Source organism: Schistocerca serialis, chromosome 4 (assembly GCF_023864345.2).
Source record: "Schistocerca serialis cubense isolate TAMUIC-IGC-003099 chromosome 4, iqSchSeri2.2, whole genome shotgun sequence".
In the NCBI taxonomy this organism is placed as follows: Eukaryota; Metazoa; Arthropoda; class Insecta; order Orthoptera; family Acrididae; genus Schistocerca; species Schistocerca serialis.
Genome location: NC_064641.1, coordinates 538,890,749 through 538,906,321, shown reverse-complemented (window position 1 = coordinate 538,906,321; position 15,573 = coordinate 538,890,749). Strand labels below are relative to the sequence as shown.

At 41.9% G+C, this 15,573-nt stretch overlaps 1 protein-coding gene across 1 annotated transcript in view; it reads right to left on the bottom strand.

Moving 5' to 3' along the window:
- LOC126475260 (phospholipid-transporting ATPase ABCA1-like) overlaps positions 1-15,573 on the bottom strand; it is a 407,094-nt gene that overhangs the window by 189,560 nt on the left and 201,961 nt on the right. Inside the window, exon 13 of the mRNA XM_050102975.1 lies at positions 4,598-4,736. Within this exon, the coding sequence (XP_049958932.1) occupies positions 4,598-4,736 (139 nt within the window). The remainder of the gene's footprint in view (positions 1-4,597; positions 4,737-15,573) is intronic.

Sequence of the window (15,573 nt, the reverse complement as noted above, 5' to 3'; positions counted from 1 at the left end):
GGTCTTCTCGATTGTGCAAACTGGTGATTTTCAATTTCTGCCAGGATCTTTGATATAAAGCAAAGACATTCCTTCACAGAAAAGGCATTCAATCAAAATTTACAAACAATTCTCTGGGTTCTGGTTGGACAACAAGCTTCATATTGCAACACAAATATCAATCTGCATTCTAGTTAGTAACAATATAAAGACAGCTGGAGCTGGTGTGGATCAGTCTACTTCATGAGATTTCCATGATGAACTTGCAGAAAAACTGGATGGGGTTGAAGTGCACAGGTCAGGGTTCACTGTCCATGGAACACAGTTTTGTGTATGTGTCTATGAAATTTCATAAAGTAAACTTGTGATCACGTATTTTTCACCTAAAACTTTGCATATCACTGAAATTAATATTAAAATTTAATTGGGGTGGTTGGTTGGTTTGTGGGGTTGAAGGTACCAGACTGCGAAGGTCATCAGTCCCAAAGTTTAATTAGTTAGTCTGATTTGTTTTTCAATTATTGATAAAGTTTCAGTACAATTAAAGCCACCCTAGAGTTGTAAATAATCCACAATTATCCCATAACAGATGCCTTCTTTTACGGTAAAAGGTAATAGTACAATTAAAGTCACCCTAGAGTTATAAATAATCCACAATTATCCCATAACAGATGCCTTCTTTTACGGTAAAAGGTAATAAAAACCACAACTGTTATTACTACAGCTCAATACCCATGCTCTGAAAGAAAACACAGTATGTTAATTCTATTGCTTTCAGAAATATTTCAGTTTAAGAAAGTTGAAAATTGGTCAGTTCCACTCCAATTGATTGTAACAGTTGCAAAGAAAGGGTAGAAAAGTGCGAATTCTGTTCACACATTCCAGCAGTTTTAACTGAATCTTTGTCCTGCTGATAAACTGCACTTTACAGTAATTAGATACAGTGCCTGAGAACGCCCTGTAACATGGACAAAAACTGGCAACCCAAATAGAGATAAAGTGACCTGGATGGTACCTTTTTTGTTCAAGCTCAGAAGATCCTGAATGAATCTTTCACTCTAGCAAGGTGTACACTAGTTTGAAACTTCCAGACAGATTAATTTATTGGAGCTCAAATCCACAATACCTTAAATAGCGAAGTTGTCCAGGCCCTACTCACAACTTGTCCTCACAGCTTCACTTCTGCCAGAACCTCTCTCCTGCTTTCCAAGCTTCACAGAAATTATTGAGTTTGTCGGAAGTGCATGGTGAGATGGTAGACCTCAGTAACTCATGGAAACTTTAAAAACAAGATGTGGCCATGCTGCGCTTTCTGTTTGTGATGAGAGGAAGCTGCAGCCGAGCCAGAGTGAGCAATTTGCCAGCTGGGGAGGTGTGGGACTGGAGCTATGCAGAGCTTAGTAGCCAAGAGGCTCTTGCCGTGTCATTAATAGGTAGCGGCACCCTTTGGGCCTCAGTGATTGGTGGACATAATGAGTATAAGAACCAACAAGACTGCAGTTCAGGTAAACACATGCTCTGGCTGTGTAGCTGGGAAAACACACATCCAGCCACTGACAAGAAACATAGTGCAGTAGAGAGCATGGCTGAAAATTTGAACACAAATAGTTACAGAGAAATCAGATATAGTTACAAAGACAAACTTCAGATGAGTGCATGGGTGAAAATGTGCCCTCACTATGAAAGCAGTTTTTTTAAATTATTTCCTGTGTAATATTTTATGAATAAAATGAACTATAACAATTAATATCTTAATGATGCCTTAAGCAATTTTTACAAACAAAGTATCAACCAACAAAGAGAGAGAGAGGGGCTGGCCAGTACTTACCTCAGCTCAGTACAGCCGATGTTTTGTGTTATCTATCGGCTGTACTGAGCTGAGGTAAGTACTGGCCAGTCCCTCTATCTCTTTGTTAGTATTTGTTTCACATCTTTATATGAGATTTTCCATTAATCATTTACAAACAAAGTATCTACAGATAGGTGTCACTGAGCACTATCAGACAACTGTAGCAGATTTTTTTTTTTTTTTTATAAACATTACCTATTTTAAATTACAGTACAGTCCAGCATACACATTCTGCATACAAAAAACTGAATTTTCATATTAATAATAAATGACACATTAAAAGTAGTGGCAGTGTTACAAAGTAAACATATATAGGGAAGCACGAATGTACTTAGTTTCAATTGTTTATATTTAGAACACCACACAGTAGAGTTTACCTGAACGAAATCACTATCTATGAGCAAGTTATTTAAGATGGAGAAAAACTAAGAACAGTACTAGAAAGCTGAGGAAATTTATATATTAACTAATGTATGATAAATGTATAAAACATTAAATTTATATTTTCAAAGTTTGTTGCACAAGTTGGAAGTGCTTGCACCTGACATCATGGTAAGGACTTTAACTGGGTCAGCCTTCTTGGCATGGGCACTTTACTTGACATTTGTTCATCAGTCAAGTCTGAGATCTAGAACAGGGAGTACATATGCGTGGCAGCAGGTCACATCTTGAGCTTATCAAAATTATCCTAAGTATCAAGTCGTGAACTTGTGATATATGTGTGTGTCGCTAGCAAAAACTCTGAAATATTTTTGACTTGGGGGCTTTCAATTTTTCGAGTTTTGTGAACTACTCTAAACTCCAAAAATTTACTGCAGTTATTTTTTGTGAGTGGTGTGCCCTTGGAATTCACTTAGTTCACAGGTGTGGAACTTCACACTTGCACTAAAGGAACTTTGATTGCTTTTCTGAAGTTTATGCGAATGTAGGATACTGTTCTGTTTCATTTAAGCCCTTGCTTGGATATTTATTAATTCAATTTTAAACCATAATTAACTTGTGGTAAATGTTACAGTAATCACATAAACTAAGTTTTGTTAAAATTTAAAACAGTACAAGTAGTGAACATTATTTTTCACCCGAATTCCTGCCTGCATTTCTATGAACTCAGAGACTGGATTTTTTTAGGGTTAAAGTGACATGTGCATTGGTTGGCCCTTAGACTGTAGTGCAGCCAACTTTTAGAAACGCAACCAACATTCTGAGGACACATAAACAGTGACTTTTTTATTTACAACTTATTATTTCTGAAGATGCACATGACAGAAACTTGTTGAACAATATTTTGTTGAATCAACAAGAAAACCACAGCTGTAACTCTCCATTTATTATCCATTATGTCACATATGTTGGTCTCTTATGGTTCAACAAGAGTTAGCAGGAACATTCTATCTATCTCATCACATTATTCAGTAAAACCTTGTGATTGGGAGCCTGTTTGTCTTTGGCTGATCCAAAGCACTGACTGATTTTCTCCATTGATCTGTGTACTGTCCTTACACTGTGCATTTGGAAGCCTACTGTGTGGTACAGATTCATGAACAGCAGCTTTGTCATGTGGACTCTTGATGGAAGCAGTGAAGGACTAACAGCTGCCCTTCCTTGGTGCACTACCAATAAGAAATAGTGCAAACATTGGGCCATAATGTGTATCTCACACCCATGTACCCAGATTGGTATTTACATAAGCTTTCAACCACTAACCGAGCCAAAAGAGGGAGCATAATCAATAGCCTTGTAACACTTGAGAAGAATATGTGAATCTCAGCACCTTAGAGATGACATGCAACATTTCAAATGGATTGTGAAGAATAATGGGTACTCCATGAAGGACATCAAAAGTGTGCGGGAGCATAACACCTGGCCAAGTGACATCTTCACAGAAGTTCTGGGCATGGTCTTTCTGCCATTCAACCCCCAAGGTGAAGGACACAATTAGCTGTGTACCGCAAAAACACAACATAAAGGCAGAATACAGACTGATCAAGAAAATCAATGAGTGTCTCAGATCATCAAAGACTAACAGGACTGACTCACAGCATCAGAGATTTACTGAATACCTTACACTTGCAGAAAAATCAACATCAGAATGATGACACAGTCCATTAACACCATAATCATGTAACATAAATGAACTTGTGAGCTGGGTCAGGCAGGAAACTGATCGTGGCTGAGCATGCAGTGAGTGATGTGAAACACTGTACAAAATTTGCCAAAACTCTAGTTATATCTGTGGAAAGGATTCCCATATCCATCTGTTCCAAGAGGTCACCAAGAGGTGCAAGCATAATAACAATTTCAACAAGTGGAAAAGCTTAAGCTAAGTTGATGTTTGATTTGTAACAACCACCACATGTAGGAAATGGAAAGGCATTCTGGTAATAATAATGGAAAAACCCTCAGACAATGCTGTCATAATACCTCCTCACTCATGAGCTCAACTTCAGAACACCATGAGCAATGTAGGATCACTCTTTGACAATATCAGCTAATCTTGAGGATTAAATGTATTATCCATCAAACAGCCATTGACCATTGGCCAAGTAAAACCTATAACAGTATGCATGTGTAAATGGGTTTTTTAAGTAATGAAATTACTGTTCTTCAGTGAAAATACTCTAGTAATAAGTAGATGTGTAACAAATATGGGAAAGATGTAGACTTGATAAAACATGTAAGCAACAATGAAATATAGCTCCTACAGAAGAAGAGTTTCGTTTGAAATTACTAAGTGTGAGATACTGACAGAAGAAAGCATAATGGCATTACCATAAAGCTTTTTCAAAAAGAGGGTTGTTCCATAACATTTAATCTTTCCATGGTCCATGATTGCCACACGATCACCGAGAACATCTGCTTCTTCCATATACTGTGTGCTGATGAGAATTGTCTTCTGGCCCCTCATGCTCTGAAAATACAATAAAAAGTTACATTTTATAATGCAGGTGTAACACTGAAATATAGACAAATTTAGAGGATTCGTGTGACTGAATACTAAAAAAAATACTACAAGCTACTGTACGGAGCATGTGGGAGGGTTCTATGTTCCAATATTAGCCACTGCCTGTCCTATTCCATTCAAGTATGGAGCAAGAAAAATGACTATCCCTATGCACCACCACCCACACATCGTAATACCCAACCCCCCCCCCCTCTCTCTCTCACACACACACACACACACACACACACACACACACACACACACACACACACTTTTGGGTGCTCTGAATCACACATTGCAGGATAGCATGTCCAGATATGGGGCAGTTCAGAGCAGCTGATATTATGATAGACAAAGAAGAAACTGCTGTTGAGAGGTCATTTGTAAGAAACAGTATTTCACATACTAGATATTTGTCTGAGGAGACAATGTGTAATCTATAAATTTGAAAATTAAAGCAAATGAAGATTTAAACATTCATAAAAAAGAATTCAATAGTGCTCAACACTTCTGCTGTTCGGTGAGTTGTTACAGGGGTCATTATCCTTAGAAAAGCCAAAAGAGACCGCATGTAGCATCAGAACAGTTTGCTGTTAGTGAGAGGGCAGGTAGAGTTACAGTAGTGTGCATCACATGATTTCACTGTCCCAGATGAATGAAGCAACAATCTCATGTTTATTTTGCAACATGGAAAAAAAGGCATTTCAAACAGTGACTACACACTTCTATTAGAAGGTCTCAACATTGAAACAGATCAAAGCAGGGCTGGATGAAGCTCATGGCACCTCTGCTTGTGTGTTTGCAACTGTTTACAACTGGGTAAATGAGTTTAAACATGGTCGTACATTCACAAAAGCCTTCAGGATATCCTGTGGAATGACCATTCCTCCCGAAATTACTGACAAAAATCAAGATATGGATTTGAGTGACCAACAAATCAAAGTGCACAAAATAGTTGAAGCCACAGGCATATTGCAAGGTATGCTGTTTTCAATTTTGCATCAAAAAGTGGCATGAAAAAATCTCAGTAAGATGACAGCCACATTTGCTATCAGTGCAGAATAAACACAACCTTGTGTTTGATGCTGAGGCTGTTTTGGCACTTTTCCCTTTGAAATCCTACCAAGTTTCTGCATCAATACATAACTGTCAATGAAATGGGGATGCACTACTACATTCCGAAGACTAAGGAAACATCAAAACAATCAGTTTTTGAAGGGAAACGGACTCTGAAGAATGTGAAGATACTTAAACTGGCTGGCAATGTGATGACCGTGGTTTTTTGGGATGTATGAGGAACCATCTATGTCTATTACTTGAAGAAGGGGCAAATAACAATGAGAGAGTATTATGTATCATTATTGGACCAGATGAGTGGAGAAATAAAGGTAATACTCCATACTTGGAAAAGAAAAAGTCATCTTCCATCAGTACAATGCACAGGCACACACCTGCGCAGTTTTGATGGCTAGAATTAGGGAAATGAAGTTCAGTTTATTGCAACATCCAAAAGGTTAATCAACAACAGGCTCAGGCAACAGTTCACACCAAACCAAGTGGTCATTGCCCAAACAGATTTCTATTTTGGAGATGATCTGTAATTCTACTTCTTGGATGGCTTAAAAAAGTTGGAGCAGTGCTTCGCAAAGCTTATAGAGTTAAAAGGTGATTATGTTGAAAAATACAAAAAGAATCCCAAAATAATTTGATTTTCTTTCTTTTCTATGCACTTGTTTATATTCCACCACGCGTTTTGAATGCAATACGAGGTGTGGCTAGAAAAAAACCGGACTAGTACTGGTGAAACAATAAAACCAATGCAATAAGGCTGAAAGTCGCGTGGCCTGTCACGTGACTCTCGCTCCGCCTACTGCTCGAGTTTCATCTGCCTCCTGCACTCAGTCTGCCCGTGGCGTCTGTTTTAAGTAGTTGACGTTTTGTCTGTGCGTCGGAAAATGTTGAGTGTACAGAAAGAACAGCGCGTTAACATCAAATTTTGTTTCAAACTAGGAAAATCTGCAAGTGAAACGTTTGTAATGTTACAACAAGTGTACAGCGATGATTGTTTATTGCGAACACAAGTGTTTGAGTGGTTTAAACGATTTAAAGATGGCCGCGAAGACACCAGTGATGACACTCGCACTGGCAGACCATTGTCAGCAAAAACTGATGCAAACATTGAAAAAATCGGTAAACTGCCTAATACTTTCCTTGTCAACTCCTGTTAACTCAGACACTGCTCTGATTGTTAAACGGCGATCTTGTCAAACAAGTTTACCGATTTTTTCAATGTTTGCATCAGTTTTTGCTGACAATGGTCTGCCAGTGCGAGTGTCATCACTGGTGTCTTCGCGGCCATCTTTAAATCGTTTAAACCACTCAAACACTTGTGTTCGCGATAAACAATCATCGCCGTACACTTGTTGTAACATTACAAACGTTTCACTTGCAGATTTTCCTAGTTTGAAACAAAATTTGATGTTAACACGCTGTTCTTTCTGTACACTCAACATTTTCCGACGCACAGACAAAACGTCAACTACTTAAAACAGACGCCACGGGCAGACTGAGTGCAGGAGGCAGATGAAACTCGAGCAGTAGGCGGAGCGAGAGTCACGTGACAGGCCACGCGACTTTCAGCCTTATTGCATTGGTTTTATTGTTTCACCAGTACTAGTCCGGTTTTTTTTTCTAGCCACACCTCGTAAATGAAATTACAGAGATTTTGTCAAAGTTCTAACTATGTTACAAGTACACAGTGATGTGCAATTTGTGTAAACTTCAACAAAAAATTCCTACATAAAGGACAATCTCTGACTTATGACCATGAGAGGAAAGCTGTATGCTCTGTGATGCATAATACTTTTCTCTGGACTTGGCAAATAAGCAAGTAATGAAATGAAATAACTCACCCTGGTGTTAATTATACAATGGAGTAGATTTGTATTGAATTTGCAACGGAACTAATCGAATGTATTGTTGAAAGTCAGCCATCCTGCAAATTTTCTAATTCTAAAAGGTGATGAATTGATGAAGTCAAAATAAGTTAAATATCAACGCTAATTCCTGCTGTTTAGGAAGAGTACTGAAAAATACATCATTGTTTACCATGAAAAGGAAACTATGATTTTATTTCACAGATGTATATGAATCCTGACATGTTGCACATTGGAACAGACATTCAGCCAGACATACTTTGGTTCCAAATACTCAAGCCTGCGCAAGATCGGAACTTCCCCGAGGGAATTTTTATTCACCGCAAAAGTATTTTCGTCCTTTTTGAGGTTTTCCTTGGATGGATAATGCCAACCGGATTCCAGTATAGAGAGCTGTTATTGCTTACACAACTTCCCAATGTTCTAATAAAATTTTCTCGGGCTTCCAGCTGTGTCAGGTGGTTAAAATCCCACGAGTTTTTGACTGAGCTCTCCTCAGTCATTGTCAAGTGTTAAGAATGACTGCTGTGTCACCATTGCCGTGTCGTTATATAGACGCACTGCTGGCTGTGATGTCACTGGTACTCTCTTCCTCGCCATATATGGTAATGTTTTCATCCCCTCATCCGTCATGCCCGTTTTAACCTCGCGATGGCTGGGTCACGGGCTGTGCTGAGCTGCAAACCGCCGTCCTTGTTAATGGTGTTTTCCGAGGTTTTTATTTTAATAGCTTCTTTTATGATGCTATCCCAAAATCCCTTCATCCTCAAAACGACAGATGTTTCGTTGAATAGAATTCGGTGTCTAAGGTGTGTTCTGCCACGGCTGATTTTTCTGGATAGCGTAAGCTTAAGTACCTCTCATGTTCCATCCGGCGTTGCTCCACAGTGCGTACTGTCTGGCTGACATAGTAACAGCCACACTGGCATGGTATCTTGTACACTCCAGGCGTTCTAAGCCCTATATCGTCCTTCACAGGCCTCATGAGCTGTCAAATTTTTGCTGGGGGCCTGAACACCAATGAAATGTTATGTCTCTTCAGGAGTGGGCTAACCTTTCCCAACACAGTGCCACAGAAAGGCAAAAACACAAGTTCCTTGCTTTCTTCTTCGGTGGTGTTCTCTTCTCTGTTGGTGTGTTTCTTGTGTGTCACACCAGATATAGCCTGTTACACCTGTCCGTGGCTGTACCTGTTTTCCTGGAAGACTTTTCGGAGGTGGCTCAGTTCTAGTGGCAGACTTTCAGCATCTGAGACAACTTTAGCATGATGGATGAAGGTATTCAGAATGCCACGTTTTTGTGCCGGATGGTGGTGGCCGAGAGCATGCAGATACCAATCTGTGTGTGTTGGTTTCCTGTAGACACTGTGGCTGAGGTGCCCATTAATTTTCCATTGAATCCATTGAACGAGGACATCAAGGAAAGGCAATGCACCACCTGTCTTGACTTCAATCGTAAACCTGACATGGCTGTGAACACACACACACACACACACACACACACACACACACACACACACACACACACACACGTCTGTGTTCTCAGAGAGCTGAAACTACACAGTGTAGTTTCAGCTCTCTGAGACTGCAGATGTGTGTGGAAATTGCGCTGGCGTGAGTGTGTGTGTGTGTGTGCGCGCGCGTGTGTGTATGTGTGTCTACTGCTGACAAAGGCTTTAATGGCCGAAAGCTATAATTGTGTGAATCTTTTTATTGTGCCTATCGTGACTCAGCATTTCCGCTATATGGTGAGTAGCGACTTTCCTTCTCTCGTATTGTTACATTCCACCCTGGATTTTCCATTGTTTGATATTATCACTTAAACATTTTCTTTTAGCAATGTCAAATTTGACTGTATTCATGTTTTTAATTATTACGTTTTATCACTGTAACAACTTGTGCACTTGGCAAGCCCACTATAGACCTTACCTACTGACTCTTCATTTACTGCATTCTGTACAGTTTTAGAAGGGACTTAGAGTAGTGAAATCCAATGAGCTTACGGCAAAAACATATACTGATAAGCCCAAACATTATGACCACTGCCCACCATGATGCTGGATGCCGTCTGGTGGTGATGTGGGCATGGGACACGGTAACAAAAGTATGTAAGCAAAGCAGACATGGACAATGGGATCCTAGCGAAGATATGGGCTGTAAATGGGGAAAATCCACTGAGATAAGTGACTTTGATAAAAGACAGATTGTATTACACAGAGCGTGTGAATGAATAGCTCAAAAATGGTGAAGCTGTTTGATTGTTCACATGCTACTGTCATGAGCATCTACAGAAAGTGGTAGAAGGGCAATGAAACTAATACTAGGAGGTAAACGGTTGTATGTCCATGACTCTTCACTGAATGTAGGGTTCAGAGGCTTGTCTGCTCTATGAAGTAAGACAGATGGTGATGTGTCGCATTTCTGCTAAAAGAACACAACGCTGGTGCATGGAGAAGTGTTTTGGAGCACACCGTTCATTGTACAATGCTCAGTGCGAAAGCTCCACAGCGCACCACCCCTGTGTGTTCACACAATGACTCGATGGCATCATCAATTATGATTGCGGTGGGCATGAGACCATGGGAATTTGACCACTGATCAATGGAAATGTGTCGGCTCTTTGAAAGAATCACATGTTTGCTACGTTAGGTCAATGGTAGTCTCCACAAAAGCCATCATCGAAGTGAGTGGAGGGTGGAAACATGCAGTGCACCATGGACACAGGCTGCTGGCAACACTATTATGCAATGAGAGACATTCTCCTGTGCTTGCATGGGACCTGTTGTAGTGACCGAAGAAATACTGACAGCTGAGAACCACCTCCAACCCCGATATCTTCCCCGACAGTGATGTCATCTTTCAGGAGTTTAAATGTCCGTGTCTCAGTACCAGAAGGAGCATTATAGTGAACTCACATTGATGTCTCAGTGACCAAATCCATCTGCCATAAATCCTATGGAACCCATCAGGGTCGCTATCGTGCGCTAGCACAGTGTACGCAAATCAGAGGCCGGTTATTTACATGAATTACATGACCTGTGCAAATACATTTAATGTCACATACCTCTACAAACCTACCAACAAACTGTCAGATCCACAATACGAAGAATCAGTGATGTATTTCTTTCCAAAGATGGGCAAACAAGCTATTACGCAGCTGGTCATAACGTTTAGGCTCGTCAGTGTGTGTTGTGGCCAATGCACTGCAGTTTGTTACGAACAACAGCAATAGAGGCAGTATGATTCTGCCATATCTGTGGCCTAGTTAAATATCTGCAACAATGCTATGCTGATTTTGTATATACACTCCTGGAAATTGAAGTAAGAACACCGTGAATTCATTGTCCCAGGAAGGGGAAACTTTATTGACACATTCCTGGGGTCAGATACATCACATGATCACACTGACAGAACCACAGGCACATAGACACAGGCAACAGAGCATGCACAATGTCGGCACTAGTACAGTGTATATCCACCTTTCGCAGCAATGCAGGCTGCTATTCTCCCATGGAGACAATCGTAGACATGCTGGATGTAGTCCTGTGGAACAGCTTGCCATGCCATTTCCACCTGGCGCCTCAGTTGGACCAGCGTTCGGGCTGGACGTGCAGACCGCGTGAGACGACGCTTCATCCAGTCCCATACATGCTCAATGGGGGACAGATCTGGAGATCTTGCTGGCCAGGGTAGTTGACTTACACCTTCTAGAGCACGTTGGGTGGCACGGGATACATGCGGACGTGCATTGTCCTGTTGGAACAGCAACTTCCCTTGCCGGTCTAGGAATGGTAGAACGATGGGTTCGATGACGGTTTGGATGTACCGTGCACTATTCAGTGTCCCCTCGACGATCACCAGTGGTGTACGGCCAGTGTAGGAGATTGCTCCCCACACCATGATGCCGGGTGTTGGCCCTGTGTGCCTCGGTCGTATGCAGTCCTGATTGTGGCGCTCACCTGCACGGCGCCAAACACGCATACGACCATCATTGGCACCAAGGCAGAAGCGACTCTCATCGCTGAAGACGACACGTCTCCATTCGTCCCTCCATTCACACCTGTCGCGACACCACTGGAGGCGGGCTGCACGATGTTGGGGCGTGAGCGGAAGACGGCCTAACGGTGTGCGGGACCGTAGCCCAGCTTCATGGAGACGGTTGCGAATGGTCCTCGCCGATACCCCAGGAGCAACAGTGTCCCTAATTTGCTGGGAAGTGGCGGTGCGGTCCCCTACGGCACTGCGTAGGATCCTACGGTCTTGGCGTGCATCCGTGCGTCGCTGCGGTCCGGTCCCAGGTTGACGGGCACGTGCACTTTCTGCCGACCACTGGCGACAACATCGATGTACTGTGGAGACCTCACGCCCCACGTGTTGAGCAATTCGGCGGTACGTCCACCCGGCCTCCCGCATGCCCACTATACGCCCTCGTTCAAAGTCCGTCAACTGCACATACGGTTCACGTCCACGCTGTCGCGGCATGCTACCAGTGTTAAAGACTGCAATGGAGCTCCGTATGCCACGGCAAACTGGCTGACACTGACGGCGGCGGTGCACAAATGCTGCGCAGCTAGCGCCATTCGACGGCCAACACCGCGGTTCCTGGTGTGTCCGCTGTGCCGTGCGTGTGATCATTGCTTGTACAGCCCTCTCGCAGTGTCCGGAGCAAGTATGGTGGGTCTGACACACCGGTGTCGATGTGTTCTTTTTTCCATTTCCAGGAGTGTATTTTATGACACTGTCACTATGGCTTTATTATATTAGGATATGTTATGATACAGGTATGTCTTGTCATATTTTAAGTGCAATGTTTTCATATACGTGAAAGTAATAATTTTTCATCATGGACAATTTTATTGTTCTAATATGTAAGCTGTTCATTATCGTATTTCATTTCTCACATTTTGCTGAGATCTGGAGGCGGTCATTGCTGACCATAACTGGTAGTTTAAGGACCATAAGTTTTATGACAGTTGGCAGAAATAAATTAATTCTACCCTTCCTAGATCACTGTTTTAATCTGTGACCATGTCACAGCTTGTGACACATTATTATGTCCGTGCAGAAAGTGGAACTTTGGATACTATGAGTTGTATAGCAGGATTTCACATACAAAGTCAATAGTTATGGGCCATCTTCAAGAAGATAAAACCATAGAGACTTCATCCATGTCTTCCATATGAAGCCGTACCACAGTCCTGAGACACAGATCAATGATGGGGGATTGTCTTTCAAGGCAATTTTCAATGGCAGGGGCTATCTTCAGTGCTCATCATAGTGAAGAGGATATGAACTAGAGCATGACGATCGGCCAGACACGCCACATAGATGTCCATGGCCAAGACCTAGGCTCAGGACGCTGCAGGCAGCTCCAATCAGAACTTTCAGAAAAGCAGGTCGCTGTTTCTCCATGAGAGGCAGCAATGCTGCAGGCTGAACTGCTTGCAGTGTGGCATTGCAGTTAGTGTTGCTGGCTGGCATGTTGCAGCTCACCATTTAAAACTCAACTGCCTGTAATCATTTTTTGTTTGGAAGTTAACATTTCTGGAATGTTTTTCAAATTTCTGTTGTTTGTAGTGTTTATATAATCTGCAATAGTCGAAGTTTGTATAAATAGCTACACTTCTTGTCCTGGAGTTCAATTCTGTTCTGGCTGTGCACTGGTCTTCATAAAATATATGCCTTCAGTTCTACAGTTCTATGCAAGTTTTTCTAACACTTGATTCGTTTATTTTTGGTAGCTCCAAAAACAATGCAGAATGATCAAAAATACCTAATCAATGCAGAATTTTCTTGCATCATACAATGCACAATTTGTGATAATGTTATAAATACAGGTTGCAGTTTGTTTACTCACTGTTGTGAATTCTATGAAGTTTAGCTTGAAACTAGATGCTCAAATCAGACCAAATAAAATGTCCTGATTCACTGCATTCAGTTATTACATGGTCCAGTCACATTAATGTGATCACTGTCTATGTTTAATGTCAATGTGCAATAACCACTCACAGATGGCAGGTGGCAGCACTACCAGTGGAGGGCATATAAGGCATGGAAGGGGGCTGCGGAAAACAGTGCAGTCATCATTGTAATGCAGAAATGAAGTGATTTATCTGACATCCAGATCATTGGCTTTTGGGCCAAAGGTGGAGGCATTTCTGAAATGGCTAAGTTTGTAAACTATTCATGTGCCATTGTGGTTAAGGAATACTGTCCATGGTAGAATGCCACTATCAAAATTAACATCGAGGTAGCCGCAGTGCACCAACGGCTGTAGATAACAGGGTTGAAAAGCCGCTGTGGAGATGTGTATGGGTGAATAGACATGCAAATGCCAAGCATCTGACAACCCAGATGAACCAGTGGGCTACCAAAAGTGTTTCCTCAATGATCATTCAGTGAACATTGCTGTGTATGAGCTTCCGTGGCCGGTGCCCGGTTTATGCACCAAAGCAGACGGCTGTTCATTGGCAACACTCACAACTGGACATCCACGGAGGCAACAGGTGGCCTTTTCAGGTGAAATACATTTTGTGCTTTATCAGGCTGATAGCCAATGGCATAGAAGGTGTGAAACAATTGAAAACGAAACACTCTGCAACAATCGTCAGAAGGTTCCAGGTTGGAGAAGGGAATGTTATGGTCTGGGGAATGTTTTTGTGGCATTTTCTGGGTGATCTCGTCATTCTGGAAGGCACAATGGATCAACCCAAGTACGTATGTATCCTTGGGGACAATGTCCACCACTACATGCAGCTTGCTTTTTGCTCAGCATGATGGCATCTACCAGTATGACAATGCACCATGTCACACAGCTCACAGTGTATGTGCATGGTTCAAAGAGCACAGCATGAATTTTACCATACTCCCCTGGCCACCAAACTCTCCAGATTTAAACCCAATTTAGAATCTGTGGGACCACCTCGATAGGCCTTTATGAGCAATGAATCCACAACCAAGAAACCTACCACAGCTGGCCACATCATGGCATGGGTTCAAATCCCTGTCAGTACCTCACTGAAACTCTTCGTGGCTGTCTTGCAGCAGTCCACATTGCAAAATGTGGTTATTGAAGCTTTTGACAGGTGGTCACATTAACGTGACAAGACACTGTATGTTTATATTAAAATCAGCAGTTGCTGTAATTCTTTTTTATCCTCTCTTTTGTTAGTTTCTGTAAGGACTCCTTAGTTTAAACAAAACTGCTTTTGTTATTTCTTTACCTGGGATTCTATGTACTATAATTTTTAAAATATTTTGTCTCTTCAATTCTTCACAACAACTTTCAAATACCCTGATCAACGAGAACATTATGACCACCTACACAACAGCCAGTATGTCCACTTTTGGCACGGATAACAGCAGCGAGGCGTCATGGCATGGAAGCAATGAGGCCTTGGTATATCACTGGAGGGAGTTGGCACCACATCTGCACACACAGGTCACCTAATTCATATAAATTTTGGGAAGGGGGTCAATGAGATCTGACTTTACATTCAATCATACTGCAGATGTGTTCAAACAGGTTCAGATCTGGTGAGTCGAGGGGCCAATCAATTTGAATTTGCCACTGTGTTCCTCAAACTACTCCATCATGGCCTTGTGACATGGTGCATTATCTTGTTGAAAAATGCCTCTGCTGCTGGGAAATATGATCGTCATGAAGGGGTGTACACAGTCCGCAACGATACTCCTTAGCCATCATGGTGCCTTGCATGAGCTCCACTGGATCCATGGATGCCCACATGAGTGTTATCCAGAGCATAATGGAGCCACCACTGCCACCCTGTCTCCATCCTGCCATTCAGGTGTCAAGGAACTGTTCTCCTGGAGGATGACAGATTTGCTCCCTCCCATTGACATGACAAA